Below are 18,828 nucleotides of genomic sequence, written 5' to 3' on the forward strand. Positions count from 1 at the left end.
CATTACAAATGTTGAAAAGTATACCCTCGATCCCTTTTTTTTCTATTATTTTTAATTGTTTTTTTAGGGAATGTGATTTGTTATCAAGATGACATGACAATATTAAAATAGGACACATTTTATAACTAGCAAAGTTCAAATACGAATGTTTGTATCTGTGTGTACAGACACTTTTTTGTGTGTTTTCAGATTAATTCATATTTATTTTGGGTAGTTTATGAACTATACTTACACATTGAATAAATAGCATTAACTTTTATATACACATCATGAAAAGTGATGCGTTAGCTTACCAGATTTAATGCCCTGAATTAAAGGTGTCTTTATTATTAAAATATATTATGCTGATATTAAAACCAATGGTTGCCTCATATTTCTGTGTCCAAACTGTGTTCTTCCTTAAAAGGTAATAAACAACGCATGCAAGGTTGATTGGGTCAGCGTATTCGCGCTCTCACGTGACACTTCTTTTTAAGTTCCGGCCATCGCAGTAGTAGATTCTGCACGTTGACTCATCTCTTTTCAAGCGGCATGTTTATGCGATATGAAATATAATCCTTCATTTCAAAAGAACAAAATTAATATTTTTAGAGTATTAATAAGAACTACGGTGTAAAGTGATATAATCGCACATTTGTACATAGTTTTCGAAATTTTTTAAAGAAAAGTTACGTCTACACGATTAATCATAATATCAAGCGCAAAATGACGTAGAGGACCAATCAAAGATTGTTAGGTTTCCAGAAATATGAATGCGTAGTGATATACCTCATATTACTTAGAAGCTTACGTTGTCTGAGTACCACCCTTCCTTTCGAAACGTGAACGTTAGTGATATTCTCAGTGAAGTTATTTCAATTCAAACATGGTGAGTTTAATTTATATGAAGTGTATGAATTTGTGTTAAAATATTAATATATGAATAAACATTCTCACGTTTCACTGATGACCTAGTCTTAATTAATTATTCATAGAATTTTAGAACAATGCCTGTTGGCACCGGCATTATTTTGTTTCTTATACAGTGCTTACTAAGCCTAACTTTTTTTTACAAGTGAAGTATTAGTAATTATAACATTGGTATTGGTAATGTGTTCTATGCTAGTTAATACTTCAGATTTGGTATTCGAATTACTGTAGTTCTCCATTTGCCATATGTATCAGTTGAATATGTCATTATGTGTTACCAATTATATTACAAAAGTTAGTATTAATACTGTGTTGGTAATTTCAAATTTAAACTGTAAATGTAATATTATTGTTTATAAAATAATAATTTGTATTAATATTATACCACAAGTGAATACTATAAAACTTGGTGAAATTAATTAGTTGGCCTTTGTTAAGAAAGTGACGTTACTACTTCTCAGTGACACCAGATTTAAAAAAAAAAAAAATTGGCAAAGTTGCAGTTGTTACTATTTTCAGATGTAGTTTATTGGGAGTAAGTCTCCAGTGTATTTTATATTTTTGTTGGTATCTAAAATTAGTATACTTTCTAACCAGATTAGTTCTTGCCACTTGTTAGGGGGTTGATATTATTTCAATTCTCATTATATTTATAGCACAACCTAAAACATATGACTTAATAATGTGTTTAAATTTGAAACATTCACATTAGAATTTAAACACATTAAACCATGTTAAGATTTCTAGACTGTTCCCTTATTATGGACAAAAGTTAGAACAGGAAAGTTTTTTGCGTGAAATGAGTCATATTTGTATGTTCAGTGTAAATAGGCACTTTGTTGTGTGTGTGACTTGTTAAAATGGCAGTTGATGTAATTAGCTTGTTTGTATAAAATTACAACAACTTAATTATCCCCACCAAAGTGAGTAATAAATAAACACTAAATATAACATACATGTTGAAAGATCATTAAGACTGATGCAATATCATGATTGTAGTCTTCAAAACAAGGAGCTGAGCAGTATACTGATGCCACTCCATAGAAATAAAATATTCTGATTGTCTGTTAAATTATTTCCTTTACTGCTTTTGGAAATACAATGTAAATATTCTGAGTTTGAGGTTAGTATCACTGTCTTGCCAGGAAAAAGCAACAAATGAATTATTCTATTATGTTAAAAGTAAGATATTCAGTGTATTAAGCCACTGGTCCCACTAGTGTTATGTTTGCAACTAGCCCAAATGTATTTTTTTACGTGTGGGTTAAGGAGCTAAAGATATATGGTGCAATATAGGATGAGCTTTGATTTTACTGTGCCATGTTTCAAAAGTGATAACTTCACAGTGTGAAAAATATATTAAATTGTAATTGATAATTAGGCTCTAGAATTACCTGAAAATGTCAGTTTAGTTTCAGGTTTTGTTTAAAAACAGTCTTCCAATAACATGTTACTGTAAATATTTATCCACTACATATTCCATATTAAACAATTAACCATTAACATTGCTGGACTTTATAAAAAAAAAAAAATAACATTTGGATTTCTATTATACTTGTTATTTTTCCTTAAACCTCTAATGTGCCTTGAAATGACAAATGTATGACTTGACTGGCTTTAGTATCTTGACCTTCATACATCTGCTAATTTCAATATTGATTTATTTTCACCAAACTATAAGTAGTTACAACTGAAAATATTAACAGTGAGGGTATCAAACTGAAGCAATACATTCTACACTTTTGTGTGTGTTTAATTAACTATAATTATTACCAGGTTGATTTTTATTGTAAGTTTGTAGCTTACTCTGATCAAAAGTATACACCTAGCCTAATAAAGTAATTTTAGGAGTTAACTTTTTCTGGTACTCTGTTTTAGGCTGGCAACATAGTAAGGCATGTAGCTAACACACCACACACAGACAAGAGATTTTTGGTTCTTTATGGCTGTCTTGAAGAAAAGTAAAATCTTAAGCCCCTACTTTATTTTTTGGAATTTCCCTTGTTTTAAACATGTAAAGTGACATTAACTTGTTGTTCCATAAGTAACTTTATTAAAATATTATAATTATAATTTCATCACAAAAATTTATCCATAACTGAAATTTTAAACTTGCTGAATGTAACACTTAAATAAAAAATATATATTCTCAGTTAAAATGCTCTTATACAATATATTGTTGTTGTTAGTTTTTTTTTACCAAAAAAAAAGTAATTTAATGTGTTGTTGATAGGCCAAATAGATTGCATCATTATTTCAGTTACTTAATTGTGGCTTGAACTAGGGTATTTTTGTATAGTAACTTAATTGGCCATTTTTATTTTACTGTCACTGAATACCTTCTAAATGAATCCACAAGCATCATTAGATTTGGAAATCTTAACCATTACGATGACTGTTAAAGATGCAGTCTAGCTGGCTTTCATGGAAATTTCTTGCTCCATAATTTGAATTTATCCCAATTACACGAACTACTGGATCTGTGATGTAAATGTGCTCAGCTGCCTTCAATTTCATGATAATGTTCATGGCTTCAACAACAATGTGCTTGCCTTCCAAGTTTTAACTTGTGTACTTTGGGCCCATCACTGAATGTATTAGTTGGTTGACAGAATGAAAGCAATAATCCTGTTACAATAAAGCATTGAACCTTTAACTCCTGACAGTGTAATTGCTGCAAAGTGTCTTCAAAATGCAGTTTTTTCAAAATATGTACACGAATAAGTGTAAGATGTTCATGACTAAGGTTACACGTATGTCTGAAAACTAGATCTACTTACACATAATATTACTTACCTAATAAAAGTTATGGTTGTTGTGACTTACAGCAAATAAGTACTCTGGTGTTGAAATAGGGTAGAGATCATTCATTGTATTTGACATAGCTTGCAGCTGTGTCCAGACTTCTTGGCCTTCAAACACTGCAATCCATACACAGTTAAACATGCACAAACTGGATTAATCAGAAACTAATAGTAAACCTGTACACTGGAAATGCACAGATTATTGTTCTAAAAACACTGAAATATTCGTCCCAGCTACTGTGAATGGGTTAAACAATCTCAAAGGTGATAAATGTCAGGTAAGGCTGTGAAATACATTTCATGCTTTCAGCTGTTATGGCTAAAAACAATGCAACATAAAAAAAAAAAAATGCATCCTATAATAATTTTTAAATGAATATTTTGTGTATCTTATCTGTTAAGAGTTTAAGATGGTTTTCCTGGAGATGGCGTAAGTGAACACAGTTAACCAGATTAGCAATCATAACGTGAATAGGTCTAATTAGCTAGAAAATAGTTATATTAGTGATTAAGTTTAATAAAATTGTGAAATATTCACATTTAAGAAACAAGGTTAATGTGAAGTGAAACTGTAATTTTGAAACCAAATCCCCAATTTTTATATTTTTTGTTCTTATCAATTACTTTTGGTCATTTCAGAAAGTACAGACAGTCTGACTTATTCATATTATTATTTAGTTTTAAAATTACATTTGTGAAAAAAAGTTTAGTGTAAAAACATCCTGCCAGTTGTCGCGTGTTTGCAGATTTAATTTATTCTAACAATTGCATATCTGTGCAACTGTTAGCACAAGTATAAACTTTTTATGACCTATGCTAGCGAGGTTTGATATTAAGAATTCATCATATATCATTAATGCTCTAAAAAGAAAAGTTTGGCACTGTTATGTTGTCAATTTGTGTGGTAATATGAGAATACCAAGGCACTGGTTAAATACGTATATAAATTGAGTAACATTCAAAATGATGTACTTTTTTAAATCTGTACATGTATGATTCAGTAGTATTTCTTTCTTAATTTTTTCATTTATTATTACATTACACAACTTACTGAGATGTGTGTTGTAGCATTTGTTTTTAGCTCATGCTCACCTTCTGTTAAGAGTATATATTTATTGCTGAGTATTTTTAACCTGTAAAAGGGTTTCTCCAAATGATTTGTCATTATTCCTAGTTACTAAGATTTTATCCTTAAAGTGTTTTGATTATAAAATTTAAAGTTCTCTGTACCTTGTGTAAATTTGATGGTCATTGCTGTGTCTTGAGTATCATTTAAAATGCATGATTGTATTGCAGGATAAGGAATATTAGGCATAATTAATCAGAGGCATGTGCATATCAACTTCCTTGGATTGAATTTTTTAACAAATCTTATTAAGGTTTTATTGTGGTGGCTATAATTTACAAAGGTGTTATTGTAATTGTTTTACTGTTTCAACTATCACATAATGTTGTCTATATTTGTTAGTAGTCATTATTGAAATTAGTATGTTTTGAAATGTTCCAATATGATAAAATCTATTGAGTCTGAGGGGTGTAAAACTTGGTAGTTTAATATAAGTAAGTTATATTTGGATTTTATTTATAGAGAAACAGAATTAATTAAAAATTACTTGAATTTCAGTTTGTTTGTTTTTTCTCTTTTGTAGGCCTCTGGTGTAACAGTGTCAACAGAATCCAAGACTGCTTTTGATGAAGTAAAGAAGGCCAAGAAATTTAGGTACATTATTTACTACATCAAAGATGAAAAAACTATTGATGTCGAGGCAAAAGGTGAAAGAGATACAACTTATGAAAACTTCCTATCAACTCTTGATCAGTACAAGACAGAATGTCGCTATTGTGTATTCGATTTTCCTGTTAGTGTGGCTGTGGAAGGAAGTGAAAAAAAGCCTGATATGACAGTAGACAGATTAGTGCTAATGTCCTGGTTAGTTTTTTTTTATAATTATGTAAAAGGTGTATTACAGTATAGAACATGTGGTTAAAATTCATTGTATTTTGAAGTATACTATGAATCATAAATGTGTTCTTGTTCATACATGTTTAAATTAAGGACTAAGGATACATAAATTTATCATTGTATTCAACTGGTGAAATTGTGATTAAATTAGTAATGAAATATTTTCAATTTCTTTAGGCAAAAAAAGTATTAAGGAGTATGATAAACAGGTATTTATATACACACTCATAATTTAATATCTAACTTAGGAAAATAGAGTTGGTGCTCATAATTTCTCAGGACAAGTTTTCTTAATTTGGCAAAATAACAATTGGCAACACTACTGGCATCTTTAGTTCATGACAAAAATGGTGGCTTTTGATTAATGATAGTTTTGTACTAGTGTGATATTGAAAGGTTCATATAATACTATCTCTTTTGGCACACTGTTAAACAACTATGTAGCCATGTCACTACATTGTGTGGATGTGCACAGTCTACATATTCCCTTCACTGTTAAGATTAGATACAATTGACTCATGCAAGCTGTTTAAAAAAGAAAATTAGATACAAGATTTTATGAAAATCATGATGTATATGCAAGTATTTGAACTTAAACACTGTACAGATTGGTTAGGCTATCAAATAGAGATGCAGAAGGTTAAAATAAAAACTACAAAAACTAGTTTCAGAGAAAATGGCATGTGATTATACTCGTACATGTTAATGTTAGTTTTGTATTCCCCCTTGTTAGGTTGCTTGCTAGCATGCTAGGTTATTCTGTAGTTGAGTGAATCAAATGAAACTAATCTCCAATACCTTAGCACAGATACACATTTTTTTTTAGATTTATTATGGGAGGCACAAGATGATCATGAGTAAAAGTAATAAAACATTTACATATTGAGCACTTCTAGTAAGAACTGGAAGTGTAGTCACAATTATTTAAAACAATTACCAGTTCTTAAGATGCTGAACTCTTTAGTATATGTCATTATTTTTAACTTTCTTACTTAAGATTACATGTCAGTTTAATCCAAATTGGTATAGCTAAAGAAATGTAATATGTTCAAAATCAGTAAAAATTTGGAACTTCAAATATTTTGGGGAGATGAAATAGATCAATTGTTTAGATAGAATACTTCCTTGGCTGTTATTAAATTGTATCCAGATGAAAGTTGGATAGCAGGTCAAGCTTTCTAAACAAATGATTGTTTTCTGAGAATGATACATTTTAAACTTTTAGTTTGTCTTTAATTATGCTTTTAAGATTAACAAATCTTCTATTTTTTTACATTATTGACTTTTCTAAAGTTTTGTGTGTAATTAACAATATTTCAGATTTGTTTTTAAGTATTTCTATACCATTTAATGACCATGAGCTGTTCTTCTTTAAGGAAAAAAAAAGAAAGAAAATATAAGTATGGTTGACAGTTTAAACCAGCTCTAATTGATAATAGAAACTTTGGACTTTGAAGGTTAAAAATTTTCAAAACAAAAACAGAAGAACAAGGTAAAGAATCAGTCAGTAGCTTGGAGCTGCAACAAAAACAAAAGTTGCCATAGCTCTGTTTTTTAAAAAAAAGTTCTCTACTCTGCTAATTAAATTCAAGTTGTATTGCTCTGGTGTGACTGGAACAACTTGCTGAAATAGTGTAATTGAATAATGTTGTATATGTATGAATGTGTGTGTATGAACAATGAAAATTGTGGTGGGACAACCCTTATGTTATACATCATTTGATCAACAACATATTTCACAGATACAGACTGTATCAATGCTAGTAGAGGCTAAATCTGTCACTGTCACCCAAGTTTATAGTCATGGTCTGTTACGTTATCAGTGAAACTGTATCCAGTGAATAAAAAGTGATCCTAAAATATAATTTTAATTTCAGCCATCTTATGTGATAATTAAATAAATATCTCACCACTTTTATTGTTTTTTACACGAAGTTTATAAAAATTATTTATAATGATTTACATTAAAATCTGTGTCTGAAACTGGAAAGTCTTTATTTGGGTATTAAAGGAAAAAAAATATTTCCTTAGCTCAGTAGTAGGTTTTAATAGCTGGTTGTGCAGCTTTGCATTTAAATACTAACAAATAGCTGTCTACAATTCATTATTTATCTAGGTGCCCAGATTCATCTCCAGTGAAACAGAAGATGTTGTACTCCTCTAGTTTTGATGCTCTCAAGAAAGCACTTGTAGGAGTCTACAAGTATATACAAGCTTGCGACTTTGAGGAAGTAGCTGAAGAGGCAATAAATGAATCACTGAAGAAAGGTGGAAAGTAAAGTAAGATTCCTCAGTCTTCTGATTGTCACCTTTGTAACATTTAATTTTGCAAAATGTGGACAGGATTCTGTTTAACTCCAAAGTTGAGTGCAGAGTTCAAATCATGTGCTCCAAATACCATTTGATTCATATCAATTGTTTTTTGTTTTGTTTTTTCCAAAAACTTGTGTGATTACTAAGACTTGTAGATCTTTTGTGAATGTTTGTGCTGTAAAATATTTCTATGTTTACTTTTTCTTTAAATTGAAGTGTTGATCACAGGTACTGGATTAGAATTTATCAGCTTGTCATGTGGATATATTAGTAATTGAAAACTAGCAAAGCAAATGTAAAGTTCTAGATCATTGGATTTTTTTGTTGTTTCTAAACATGTATTTCTATTTTGTCAAAAGTAATTTAATATATGTATAATTTAGTTTCTTTATATTTTCACTGAAAACCTTTTCACATGCTAAATTTGATAAGTATGTTATATGGTAAGCTTTAAGTAATGCTTTTGCTTCAGAAATATCTTTCAACAAAAATCTTTTACCAGGAATAATCTTGACGGTTAAGACTAAATCGAATGGCACATGTAATTCACCAGGTAAATTATGCCAATAAATATTCAAAATATCAAATGTTTGTGATGCAGCTTATTTATTCAAAACTATTACATTTTAAACAGTGGGTATGGAAAAGAATGTTAAGATGGTTTTGTTAAGGCACAGCATGTGGGCAAATAGGAAAGTTTGACTTCAACCAACAAAGCTATTAACCCTTAAGTTTATGAGCATATATATATATATAAAAAAAAATCTTGACTCTGTGTTAACAATATTTTTTTTTCCTTTCACTGATACTGAAATATCAATAAAAATTTGCATTTTTTTTATACCTACTGTGAATGAGAATCAAGATAATCCAGTATAAGTTCTAACATCAAAAATCAATCTTAAAAAATAACTAGTGTTAGTTAAATCATTTTGCTTGTTTTACCTTCCACCACCAATCAAGATGATAATTCTATATATATTTGCAAAATATAGATTACACTACTGCTCTACTATATAAATCAGTTTATTCAAATTCTAAGTTATGCTATTGTCAAAATAGCACATTTACTAACTTCTTGAGTACATTTGTTTGTAACAAGTACTCGTGGATGCTGTAACACAATATTATATTACTAATTTGATAGTAAATTTAATATAACATGATTTGTAAGATATTATACAAAGTAGCCAGCAGAAAACGAAAATATAACATTTTCTTTGTACTTGTATGAAATTTTAAACTGATTTTTATTTTGTTAAGGTGTTGTGGAAGATTATTACTACTGTGAATACTATAATGGAATATGGCTCATTTGTAATTGGTACATAAGTTACTATACTTTTTTTTTAAATATCTAAGTTTGCATTTAATTTATAGTGTTCTTGGATTGTGCAAAGTTGGAATTTTTTATGCAGTATGTCTGCTTGATTATCTCTTTAATCTTAATTTTGTCAGTGTTTTGAAGTTAGTTTTCTAATGAACAGCACTACAGTATTCCATCGTGCAATCAGAAAAGTTTCAAAGTAAAGAATACGAGATATCTGCACACCTATTTTGGATATTTTACGTGTAGGTTGTAATTATTGCAAAAGGTTTTTTTTTGATACAACTAACTATCCAAAAGAAATTCATTATGAAACTCAAAAGATTATTATTATTAGTGGTTACCAGATTAGAAATTTAAACAAAAATGCAAAATATACTACTATAAATGACTAAGTCAAACCACTTAAAACAATGTTTTAAAATTTATAATACTTGCACATGGTTCTACTCTAGTTTATAGAAAACCACACCTACCATGGCAAACAATTTGTCAAACTTCTGCAGTGGATTATTTCAAATGTTCATTATCTCTCTTTTTTTTTTTGAGCTGTACAGCAATAAGCCACTTCTGGGTTTATAAATAAATGTACAATGCCTTCTCAACCTTTGGCACTTCTGTTTATTGCACTAAACAAAATAAGTTGGAGAATTATTTCTAGCTAGGTTTAAAAGAAAGTTGACAGTGGAGGATGGAAGTGCAAGATTATAAACTACATTCTTGTAACAGGAACTATGTTTTAGTGTAGCAGCTCTACACATAAGTAATAAGCACATTCTTATGTACAAGCTAGTTTAAGTATTCATAAAATATGTAGAGAAGTACTGGATGGTACAAACGTGATCAGCCGGCTCCTCCCATCAATTCATCTTCATACTGCTTGCGGAAACAGTCGCCAACAGGGAAAAAATCCCAGCATCTCTTCTGGTATAATTCCCAGACATATGTTTCCTATTACAATAAGAAGTTTTAAAATATCAAGACACAAATATTATTTTTACACATTTTCACTTTTGTGGCTTTTAAGTTAAAACTATGCAAAGTTTATTGTATCTTAACTGCTTTAATTCATTACAATAGATCAACCATACTTTTAATGAGAATAAAACTGGCCCAAATAATATCTTTTGTACAAAGCCTGTGACCTTGGAAAATTTTAATATGATTTCATTATTAGCTAACTTTGTTCTTCAAGGGCTAATTTCCAATAGAAATGTGAAATAACATGGGACAAGTATAAGGTGATGCATCATATTTGCATTTAATTTTTTTTTTCTTTTTGTTACTTTAACATAATATTTTAAGACAACATGGGACCTATTGGTCCATCTAGGCTGTTCCATCCTCAAAACTAAATTAAAATTATTAAATGAAATAATTTTTTAAACCCAGCCCTTTTCATTCATATTCTTTTCAAGCATTTTCTTAAACTCACTTAAATTTACTGCCTCTACAACATCTGAAGGCAACCATTCCAAAGACCAATACCCTGTTAGAAAAATAAAACTGTCTTAGCTGAAGATGACCCCTACCTTGCCAAAAGTTATATTTGTGTCCCCTAGTCCTACTATTCTCATTGTTAAATATAAAAAAGATGATACGTCAACACCATCAATTCCCTTTACAGTCTTAAACACCTCAATCAGATCCTCATGATCTCTCTTCCTTTTTCAAGAGAAAACAATTTGAGAGATTTCAGCCTCTCGTCATATTACAACCCCTCCATCTCCAGGCACCATTCTAGTAACCCATCTCTGAACCCTTTCCAACACCATCAATTCCTTTTACAATCTTAAACACCTCAATCAGATCCCCACGATCTCTCTTCCTTTTTCAAGAGAAAACAATTTGAGAGATTTCAGCCTCTCGTCGTATTACAACACCTCCATCTCCAGGCACCATTCTAGTAACCCATCTCTGAACCCTTTCCAACAATTCAATGTCCTTCCTAAGGTAAGGAGCCCAAGACTGAACACAATATTCCAAATGTAGCCTAACCAGTGACCTGTACAATGAAAGTATAAACTCTTTAGACTTGTATTCAATATTTCTATAGATACAACATAAATTCATATTTTCCCTACCACTAGCAACAGCACACTGCTTTGATGGCTTTAGAGACTGATCGACTATTACACCAAGATCCCTTTCCTTCATAATACTATTAAGGTTAATCCCATCCAAATTATACTTGTAATTCAAATTATGATAACCCACATGCATTATCTTGCATTCAGTATAATTAAAACCCATCTGCCATTTATTTGCCCAACTCACTAAATAAACTCAATCCTTTTGTAAATCAGCAGCAGCAGCATCTTTACAGCTAGCAACACCCCTTAATATTATCTGCAAATTTAAGTAATTTATTGAGTGTTCCTTCATCTATGTCATTGATGTAAATCAAAAAGAGCAAAGGTCCTAAGACTGAGTCCTGAGATACCCCACTTGTGATATGAATCCAGTTTGACTGAACTCAATTTGTAACAACCCTCTACTTCCATCCAGCCACTCTTCAATCTAATTTGATAACTTATTCCTCACACCTATTGTAATAATTTTTTTTACAAGCCTTTTATGTGGCACCTTGTGAAATGCTTTCTGAAAATCCAGATACACCAAATCTCACCCTTACCCTCATCTGCATAAACAGTAACCTTTTCAAAGAATGTTAAAAGATTTGTAAGGCAAGATTTTCCCTTTGTGAAACCATGTTGACTAGGGAATTTTATAAAATGATAAGGCTCCTGAAAATGATAATATTTCCCCCAAGGGTTTTGAAGGAGGTTAAAGATTGGATATGTGAGCCACTTGCTACTATTTTTTGTCAGTCCTTGAATAGTGGGCAGGTACCAGAGGATTGGAAGTTAGTTAATGTAACTCCTCTTTTCAAGGGAGTTGATAAAAATTGTCCCAGTAGTTATAGACCCATTAGTTGTACATCAGTTGTGGGAAAAGTTTTGGAGAGTCTGTTAAAAGATGCTTTGCAAAGTCATTTAACAAAGTTTAGAATTTTATTGGAAATTGTTTCTTAACCAGCTCAGAATTAATGCAGTTATTTAATTCGATCATGTTTCCATCTATCAACTATTCAATTAGAGGAATACTGCTTAAATCTTCATTTGTAAAAACTGAGGAAAAAGCAAAATTTAATAACCCAGCCATCTCATAATCATCAGATACTAGCCTTCCTTTATCGTTCCTCAAGGGTCCTACCCCCATCCTAACATTTTGTTTTCTCTTAATGTATTTAAAGAAATCCATACTGTTATTTTTTACATTTTCATCCAGCTTTTTCTCGTGCATTCTTTTTGATGTCCTAATTTCCTGTTTCACCAACTTTCTTGATCTTCTAAATCTCCTGTCATACCAGTCAATTTAAATTTCTTAAATTTATGATGCTTTTTTTTAGTTTTATCTCTTAAACTTTTTGTGAGCCAACCAAGTTGACTATTCAATAAAATTCTAAACTTTGTTAAATGACTTTGCAAAGCATCTTTTATCAGATTTTCCAAAACTTTTCCCACAACTGATATAAGACTAATAGACCAATAATTACTGAGACAAATTTTATCACCTCCCTTGAAAAAAAAGTTACATTAGCTAACTTCCAATCATCTGGTATCTGCCAAATATTCAAGGACTGACAAAAAATAGAAGCAAGTGGCTCACATAACCAATCTTTAACCTCCTTCAAAACCCTTGGGGAAATATTATCTGGCCCAGGAGCCTTATCATTTTCTCAAACAGCTCACAATTAATGTGGTCATCTTGTTTGATCTCATTTCCATTTATCAACTGATCAAGATGTGGAGTACTGCTTAAATCTTCATTAGTAAAAACCGAAGAAAAAGTGAAAGTTAATAACCCATCCATCTCATAATCAACTAACAAAGGGAGGGTTATGAACAGAGAGTGGCTCTTATATGTATAGGAGTGAATATAATAAAATTAATTTTTTATGTTTTAAAATAATTTATTGAAATTCAATAGGAGTGTTTATGTAGATTTGTGGAAACAGATTTTGTTTCATTGCTTGTCGGAAGGTGCTCATGATTCTCATAAAAAAATGGTCCCATTAGTAACTTAAGTTAAAATGCAATATAAAAGGTAGTCGTGTTATTAAGCAAATTATTGACAAATGATACTTCTGAATTGTTCTTTTGACAAGTAATAAAAAAAGCCACTTAAAATGTTTGCAACAACACATATAGTCAAATTGGAAAAACCTTAGACTGTAAAAATGTCATTATAATGGATAAGAAAAGAAAACTATTTAGACTATTAACTGATTCAGTATGAGGTGAAATATCAGGAAACTATCATCAGAAGCAAGCAATTCAACAACAAATTGTCAAGTGAATTATGAAAGATATAAATTTGTGAACAATATAAAGACAAAAAGGAAAAATTAACATTTTTGAAAAGGTTGACATTTCTAGTAGCTTTAGTTGTCTTCAGAAAAAATTTAGTTATGGAGCAACAACCCTTTTTGACAGGAAGAACACATACCTGGATATATATGCATTTAAAAAATTGTATAGTTCTTTTTAATTATTTTGTAATATGAAGAATTGAAACAAACCATTTTATTAATATGCTAAGAATGATGCCACACTGCACTTAATGTTATCTTAGACAAAGGAAGAATGATTGTAAAATTTTAACTAAATCTTTACTTGAAGATATACAAGAGCAATCTCAGTGTTGCTACTTTAAATTGACAAACTGCTTTTAGTACACTATGTTTTGGTTAATAAGAGATATACCAAAATTTACATACATAAGTAAAACATATAATCAATTAGAGGGGCATTCATTAGAGAACATACCTCTGCCATGCAGCATTGACCATATTCGGCCCTCAAAAAATGCAAAAATGTGTCCATACGTCCGTCATTATCAACAGACGTGGAACATTTTTAGCAGGAATATTGGGAATAATAATTCTATACATGTCCATTAAATTTAATCAAGATCTGATTATTTTTGACAGTGTTATAGAGCAAACATGGTGTGAAAACAGTGTGTTAACAGATAAGGATATTTTGGGTTTTTGTGGCCTTGATCCTCCAAAAACTAATCACTTCTAAATTGGGTCATAGTCCAAATGTATACCAACTTTCATCTAAATCTGTTCAGCTGTTTTTGAGAAATCCTGCTGAAAAACACACACACACAGAATGAGAATACAGAAAAATGTGAATATGCAAGGATTCTGTACAAAGAAATGTGTCCAAGTACATTTTCACAATACAACGGGAATTAAAGGACAAGGTTATTTTATGAAAGGATATTAAGCATGAATTTAAGGACTGAACCTATTGAACCTGTAGATTTATAAGTTAATGCTGCTATGCAATGTAAAATAAAACCACAATGTAATGTCTCAGTTGCTTGCATACTTGACAGTTGAACCACCTGTATCTCTGTTAGCTGGTGCACCGGAACTATCCAAGGGCTACAGTAGCTACCACAGTTTTGTTTTTCACTTTTTTTATTTACTACACACCAACATTTGCTATGACTGCAACCATCTCATACAAGTAAACCACAAGATCACCTCTATCTTCTGAACTCATAGAAACACTAACAGATTATCACTTTAAAATATTTTGAGAAGCATATTAGACACAACTAGGAATTATTTAACAAGTCATTCAATCACACACCAAACAGTAAGTTATCCATCCAGCATTAACACCATTTGACATATCATATAATTAGTAGTTGTTTTGGGATAATTTTGTCAGAAGGAAGTGTCTTGAGCTAAATTAAGCAGTACAGCAAAGAACTTTCTGAAGAAGTGGTGTGTCTAAGTTTCCTTAACTAGAAGAGAGAAAAATCATGCCCTTGTAGTATACAAGTACTACATACCCTTATCTCCCATAGTGTATATTTCTTATTTATAAAATTTTAAATGTCTCCCATTTCTATTTTGTAAAATTCTAAATCCTATAAAAGTTCAACGAGAGGAGTAATTTTTTTGTGAAGTGGCTGATCAAGAAACTTTTTACTGTTTCGTGGGATAATTGTATTGTCTCCCTCTTAACCTTTTGCTTGGGGGATACTTTGCAGTTGTCACATGGAACAGAGAGATCTCTGCATCTTGGTGGACTTTTCAGATTTATCAACTGCAAGGAGAATATGCATTGTGATATATAATTTTGACATTTTTGATAGGAATCATTCAATTTTAGGAGGCCAGTTCATTCTTTGTAAGAGAGCTTAAATTTACAGGTAGAAGTCCCATCTTTGTTTCATCCTATTTCTGTGCTAATTATGTATGATTCAACTTAACCATTTAAACAATTTTTTTTCCTGCCACTGATGAGTACTTATGTTCACTTTTCAACCTTCTTTTGTTTACTACATTGAATAAAGTGTTCTATTTTTATTTTAACTTCAACATTGTATCTTGTCTCTTTTATTCCACCTGTAACAAGTTGTAGCAACAGCACTTCTGCACATTAGATCTTCAAATCTGACATTTTGCATAGATCAGGTAGTTGTGTGCAGGTGTAATCTTGAATTATGACACACAAATAAATTAATCAATGCCATTCTAGATTAAACTATGCAAATTAGTATGTAGATAGTGTGGGAATCCTTCAAAGTTCAAGTTTTCTTATTACAGTTCAAAAACTTTGATTTAAAGTGCAAAATCATCAGGACCGTTGAAACTGTCGTACCAAAAACATAAAAATTACCTAGTTATTGACTAACAAAGTTATAATAATAATCTTGAAGGATTGTCCAGCATATACACTCCTCAATTTTAAAAGAAAGGTCAACTAAAACTGAGAAGTGTTTCCTATTAATTCTAAATCTCAGGATGAATGTCTGATCAGACAAAGAACAGCAAGGTCATTATTCCAGCTGTAAGTATAGCTCTAACATTGATCATGAGATCATAATAGAAAACAGACACTTTCTACCAACACACTGAAGTTTATTCTTCAAATGAATGTCAACTGCCATTTCATCTGCAGTTGTGAAAGACTTAACAATGCAATGTACAATTTTCTAAGACCTTTTTCAATATTAAGATAACTTTCTAAAGGAGTCGGTAATGAACCAATAAAAAAAAGTGTGTAATAAAATTTACACTAAAGTTTTTGGCCAATTGGTGAAGATTCTAAATGAATAAAATATCTTTGGAATATCTTCTGAGGTTCACATTCGTTTCATTAATTCATAAGTATGTGCACTATACTACAGTCAGCATTTATATAATTCAAGAAATGTAATGAATTTCTTTTATGGCCAGTGGGATTTACAATTTTCTATCACCTTTTTAAGTATTAACACATATTAGGATCTACTGACACCAATTAGTATGAAATATTAAACAGAATATGAAACATTATTCTTTACAATAAAGTTTGGGAAAGCACCTATCAACAGTAAATATATAATGGTGTATCACTCGTCAGTATTATATATAGATATACACATGCACACTGTATAGTCATATCAGCAAAGTTTGTTCTATGGCAACATATGAGGCAGGAAATGTCAAAAATTTTGCAATAGGATTAGGCTATTAAAAAATTATAAATGTTCACCAACCAGAATATGTATTAAATAGGGATTTATGCTTTGCATTAATTCTTGTGTTTTAAACACTTAAGAGAATTGTCATACCTTGGATAACACCTAAAAATTAGTTGTTAGTAATAAAATTGATCAAGAAATTTTCAACTCTAGAATTTGTATACTTGTGTTCTTTTGACATTCAGTTAAAGATTTGTATTAAGGTTCTCAATTTTTTTTTTTAATGAAATTGTCCTTCTGCATTACTGTAATGAGTCTAGAAATAACAGATAAAACAAATATATAAATAGTCCTTAAATACTGCCAGATGTCATTTATTTTCTAAGCAATAATAGTTCAGAAATTATACATTTTTAAGAATGCTGACCTTAAAATAAAAACGTTAAATTTAGCCTTTTAAAGTTATAAAATTGAGAAAATAGTTTAGAAGAAACACCTATGCAAATTTGTGTGCGAGATGATGGTATTATGGTGTAATTTTTATAATAGTGTTGAGTAATCAGCAGGTAAGAGTTACCATGTGTCGAAACTTTGTAATTATAAAAATCACAACTTGCCTACTATGAAAGTTGTTGTTATTGTATTTTTGAATAAATTAATGTTGATTCAAACTATATATAGTATGCTTAGTAGGCCAATATAAAGCATATTTGAATATACTATATTCAATGGTAGAGTGGTTAGTAAGTTTGAAGGTGGTGTGACAGGTCTTGGGTTTGAACCCTTAACTTTGTTGAAAGTAATGATTTTTACGAAAATTGAATTTGGCTCTTGTGTATTATATGTATTATCATTTTTTCTGAAATATAGTTAGATTCTAATATGCTTCTTCTAGAAAGAAAGCATTGAATTATCAATATTTTAGATATTTTGAGAGATTAACTAATTTTTAAAAGTATGCAATTTTCAATTTGTAAAAGTATTAGTTACGGAAACCAAAGTTATTTTTTTACATTGTGGCATTGAAGCATAACATAAAGTAGTGGCTTTTACATTACAGCTCAAAGTGAAAAAGAAAAATCATCCTAATACTGCACATGCCATCTAAATTTGCTGTTCAGAATTTAACAAACATTAAAAACTTCAAAGAGCAAAAGTACATATATGTTCATTACAAAATGAAGAGAAAACGTGTGAACCCTGTAGGGTGTTCTGTAGTGCTCACCTGTATTATTTTCTAATTTTATTGTTTAATACCATGAAAGTTCAAGAGACTAAAAATTTGTATCAAGAATTTATCAGCGTATAAAACTATAATTTTCTTTTTTGTTTAAATGTTTTTCTGTAAGTGTTAACGTATTCATAAAGGTAAAACCTGCTAATATTGTGTGTATGTATATTTATATACAAAGAGACACAAGTACTTACCACTTTTATTATATTATTAACTTTTCTGGTTCCTATATATTTTGGTTTCTGTGGTGTAATTTCCTCATATTATTTATTCTACAATATTTCTTTTTATTTTTAATCCCCAGTATTTTTTGTATCAACAATAAATATGTCAATGCAGTGGTAAACATGCCATTCAAAATAAAAAGTTGTTCATAAAAAAAACCATGAGAATGAAATGCTGAACAGCAGATTAATCTTCTTTTTTGTGGGTATTTAACCAAATCACACGATCAAAGTACTCTAGTTTGCTATTTGACAAATGAAAAGTATTGTAGAAAGACCTTTTATGCTGTGACAAACTGTAATCACATAATGTGCATTGTTGTCACTTGTAAGTGAAGGGTTAGTAGTTTTCACTATAAAAAGTTTTTGCAGTAACAAAAAAAAAAGTGGACAGGATTTAGAAATATCATAGTGGTGTGTGACTTTTAAATTGATTTTATATATATATACATATATATATATATATATTATGAACGAATCACTAATGTCTGTATGAACATTATGTGACTTTTAAACTGATTATATATATATATATATATATATATATATATATATAT

At 30.2% G+C, this 18,828-nt stretch overlaps 2 protein-coding genes across 2 annotated transcripts in view; one reads left to right on the top strand and one right to left on the bottom strand.

Moving 5' to 3' along the window:
- The first annotated feature begins 740 nt into the window (after window positions 1-740).
- On the top strand, window positions 741-8,576 carry LOC106460722 (cofilin/actin-depolymerizing factor homolog). Its single transcript, XM_013920459.2, has 3 exons — window positions 741-868; window positions 5,363-5,643; window positions 7,793-8,576. Exons 1-3 carry the CDS (start codon window positions 866-868, stop codon window positions 7,953-7,955), a joined length of 447 nt encoding a protein of 148 aa, XP_013775913.1. The 5' UTR covers window positions 741-865; the 3' UTR covers window positions 7,956-8,576.
- A 328-nt stretch (window positions 8,577-8,904) lies between these two features.
- The window catches only part of LOC106460719 (ryanodine receptor-like), a 210,205-nt gene continuing 200,281 nt past the window's right edge, over window positions 8,905-18,828 (bottom strand). The window contains exon 126 of the mRNA XM_022387498.1: window positions 8,905-10,267. Coding sequence (XP_022243206.1) covers window positions 10,160-10,267 — 108 coding nt within the window. The 3' untranslated portion in view covers window positions 8,905-10,159. The remainder of the gene's footprint in view (window positions 10,268-18,828) is intronic.

This window comes from Limulus polyphemus, unplaced genomic scaffold, assembly GCF_000517525.1.
Source record: "Limulus polyphemus unplaced genomic scaffold, Limulus_polyphemus-2.1.2 Scaffold822, whole genome shotgun sequence".
In the NCBI taxonomy this organism is placed as follows: Eukaryota; Metazoa; Arthropoda; class Merostomata; order Xiphosura; family Limulidae; genus Limulus; species Limulus polyphemus.

Excerpts from the sequence above, each read along its gene's own strand:
- LOC106460722 (XM_013920459.2), top strand. Across the intron at positions 5,644-7,792 it reads AGATTAGTGCTAATGTCCTG|GTGCCCAGATTCATCTCCAG; the intron begins GTTAGTTTTTTT and ends TTATTTATCTAG.